Source organism: Galeopterus variegatus, unplaced genomic scaffold (assembly GCF_000696425.1).
Source record: "Galeopterus variegatus unplaced genomic scaffold, G_variegatus-3.0.2 Scaffold23659, whole genome shotgun sequence".
Lineage (NCBI taxonomy): Eukaryota > Metazoa > Chordata > Mammalia > Dermoptera > Cynocephalidae > Galeopterus > Galeopterus variegatus.
In genome coordinates, this window is record NW_007749770.1 from 1 (window position 1) to 2,818 (window position 2,818).

Below are 2,818 nucleotides of genomic sequence, written 5' to 3' on the forward strand. Positions count from 1 at the left end.
GCTCTGACCTGCGAATGAGCTCTTTCCTCTGTTTTCTAGGTACCTCGTGAATCCCTTCGCCAACGCTTGCCTGCTCGATCTGCTACTCCTCGACTTACCAGTCTCCTTTTCTCCCTGAGGGTGTCAGCTGCCAGGGGACAAGGCTTTCTGCAGACTTCTTTCCTGGCTTGATCCCAGTTCCTGGAGCCGGCAGTGGGCACAGAGGCCCACAGGACAGACGCTTGCTGAGTGCAACCGCTCCCGCTCGGGAAGGTCCCCCACTACTTGCACCCACTACCTCCCCTCCCAGAGAAGCAGAGGTAGAAGCAGGAGCCAGCTTTGGGAAACGACATGGTTTTACTGTTGTCTTTGCAGTCGCTTTTTAGCACAGTAAGAACGTCCCCGCAGGCCCGCCCCCCTCACCCAGCCCCACGCCTCCAGCCTATGTCATGGTGTGGGTGAAGCCTTTCTAGTGGTCACTCATCTGTCTCGGGATTTGACGTGACACAAAGGTACTTGGGCTAAAGCTTCTACANCATGGTTTTACTGTTGTCTTTGCAGTCGCTTTTTAGCACAGTAAGAACGTCCCCGCAGGCCTGCCCCCCTCACCCAGCCCCACGCCTCCAGCCTATGTCATGGTGGGTGGGAAGCCTTTCTAGGGGCCACTCATCTGTCTCGGGATTTGACGTGACACAAAGGTACTTGGGCTAAAGCTGCTACACTGAAGAATGGCCACGTGGAATGTGCATCGTCCTTTAGCTTGGTGGTGAGAGCCATGGCTGAAGTGCCGTCCCTGTATTGGGCCCAGCCCAGGGAGCAGGGCGTGGGCAAGCCTAAGCAGGCCAGGTGACAGCCCCAGAGCCCTGGGACACAACACTGCAGCCTCTCGCCCCACAGACTGGTAGGTAGGAGGAGTTTGGGGACAGACAGACGCCTCCTGGGGCAATGCCGCCCCCACTCCTGCCGACCTACACCTGTACCTATCTTGTTCGTGTGCCCCCCTTCCAGACACAGAAGTAAATCGGCACCCACCAGACACTGGGTCACCTGCGAGTTGAGGGCCCCTGGCACCTCCAGCCCACCAGTCATCTCCAAGACTTTGTTCCCAGGGGAGGGAGAGCTCTCGAAGGCCCTGCCAGCAGAGGGGCATGCGACTGGGACCCGCCCCGACAGGGGTACGGTTGATTCCTCCCTTCTGCAGCCTTCTGCCCTCCCCCCCCCCCCCCCCCCCCGTCAGGCCTGGAATAACCTCATTGTGCCTGGAGCCTGGGAGGATCTGCCCGGTGGTCGGTGGCGGGGCTGCCATCCCGGCCCCAAGCCTCGACCAGTTGGACACGAAGGTTACACTCGGATAAATGTTGCCATAGGAAACCTAGGCCTGGTCTGAGTGATCCCCGAGGACAGACTGGGCACGGAAGTGACGGCCCCGCATCCCTGGCTTCCTATCCCCAGGGCTTCGACATGTACAGAGTCAGAGGGACGGGACAGGTTGGGCTTGGCCCAGAGGTGTCTGAGTCCCTCCCAGAACCTGATGACAGGGCACCAGACGTCAGCAAGCTGGTCACGTGTGGAGTTGGCCAGTCTGGCACTCATGCAGCCTTCCGGCCCGATGGAAACTCTTGGGGAAGGATAGGCTTGGAAGGAACTGGTCACGTGCCCCGGGGTCCTCACCAGGGGTGTCCAGGGGAACGCAGCAGGGCCTGTTTGTGCAGATGCTCAGAGCAGCTTTTGGTGTGCCATACGCTAAGGGGTGGGGTGTCCTGGATCCCTAGTGTTTTTGGTGGCCCCTATGGTCTTGGGACTCGAGGCAGGATGAGCTTGGAGGGAGCTAGCCGTGTGGGGGTCTCCTTGTGCAAGTGCACTGGAGGGGCGTCCCGTGCTGGTGGCTAGAGAGCCTAAGGGAGTTCAGGTTTGGCAGAAGCACCAGCCTGGCAGAAGACCTCACCTGCCTGTATTTGTGCAGCACACTAGGGCTACGTCATTTTCTGAGGGCAGATTTTGTGAGGGAGAGCCCATTGGCTAAGCAACCAACGGGGCCTCCCAGGGCCCTCGGGAAGGCTGACTTGGCCGTAACTGACAGAGCAGGGCGGGGCCTGTTTGCACATGCGCAGTGGGCATTCCAACTACCGTTGCGGGCCAACGGCCGGGGCTTCGTGTGGGGGACTCATTCCCTCAGGGGTGGGCTTAGAGGGTGATCGTGTTCCAGGTGGGCTCTCGGGGAAGGTGTGGCAGCCATGCAGGCGCCAGACCATGGCCTAGGTGGCACGATGGGCAGCTCAGGGGGCCAAGGGGGCAGTCGTAGCCCCCAAGCCACTGATCGCCAGGGTACCTCAGGCAGCACCGAAGGCAAAGATGGCGGCAGCAGTCTTGATAACCTGGGTGGCCTGAGGGGTCCTGAGGGCCAAGGTGGTCCTCACAGCCAGGCTATACCTGGTGGCCAAGGTGGCCCCAGCATGGAAGGAGCAGTGGATGAAGTGGCCGTCGCTACTTTCCAGGGCAAGCAGACACCACAAACCCCAGGAACAAGTGGAGATGCTGCGCCCTCAGCTGTAGGGCCTGAAAGCCGACTGCTGGAGTTGTATCCTGTCCAAGGAGACCCCTGGGCAGGGGCAGTGGGCAGGGGGAGCGGGGAGGGGGTGGATGGGCACGGGGAGGATGGGATGGGCCAGGCACTGCGTTTGTGGGCGGGGTGCGGTGAGGTTGGTGGCAGCCTATGGAAGGGCCAGAGTGGAACACCAGGGCAGCAGGAGCGGGCATCCTGGGAGGACAGGGAGTTGTCTGTGCCTTTACAGGCTGCAGGGGGGGGAAGAAGGCCTGAAGGGGGGGGGAGGCGGCTCCG

General features: G+C 61.2%; 1 protein-coding gene across 1 annotated transcript in view; it reads left to right on the forward strand.

Moving 5' to 3' along the window:
* The first annotated feature begins 2,246 nt into the window (after positions 1-2,246).
* Positions 2,247-2,818, forward strand: part of LOC103583506 (EKC/KEOPS complex subunit LAGE3-like) — a 2,789-nt gene continuing 2,217 nt past the window's right edge. The window contains exon 1 of the mRNA XM_008564803.1: positions 2,247-2,557. Within this exon, the coding sequence (XP_008563025.1) occupies positions 2,247-2,557 (311 nt within the window). The remainder of the gene's footprint in view (positions 2,558-2,818) is intronic.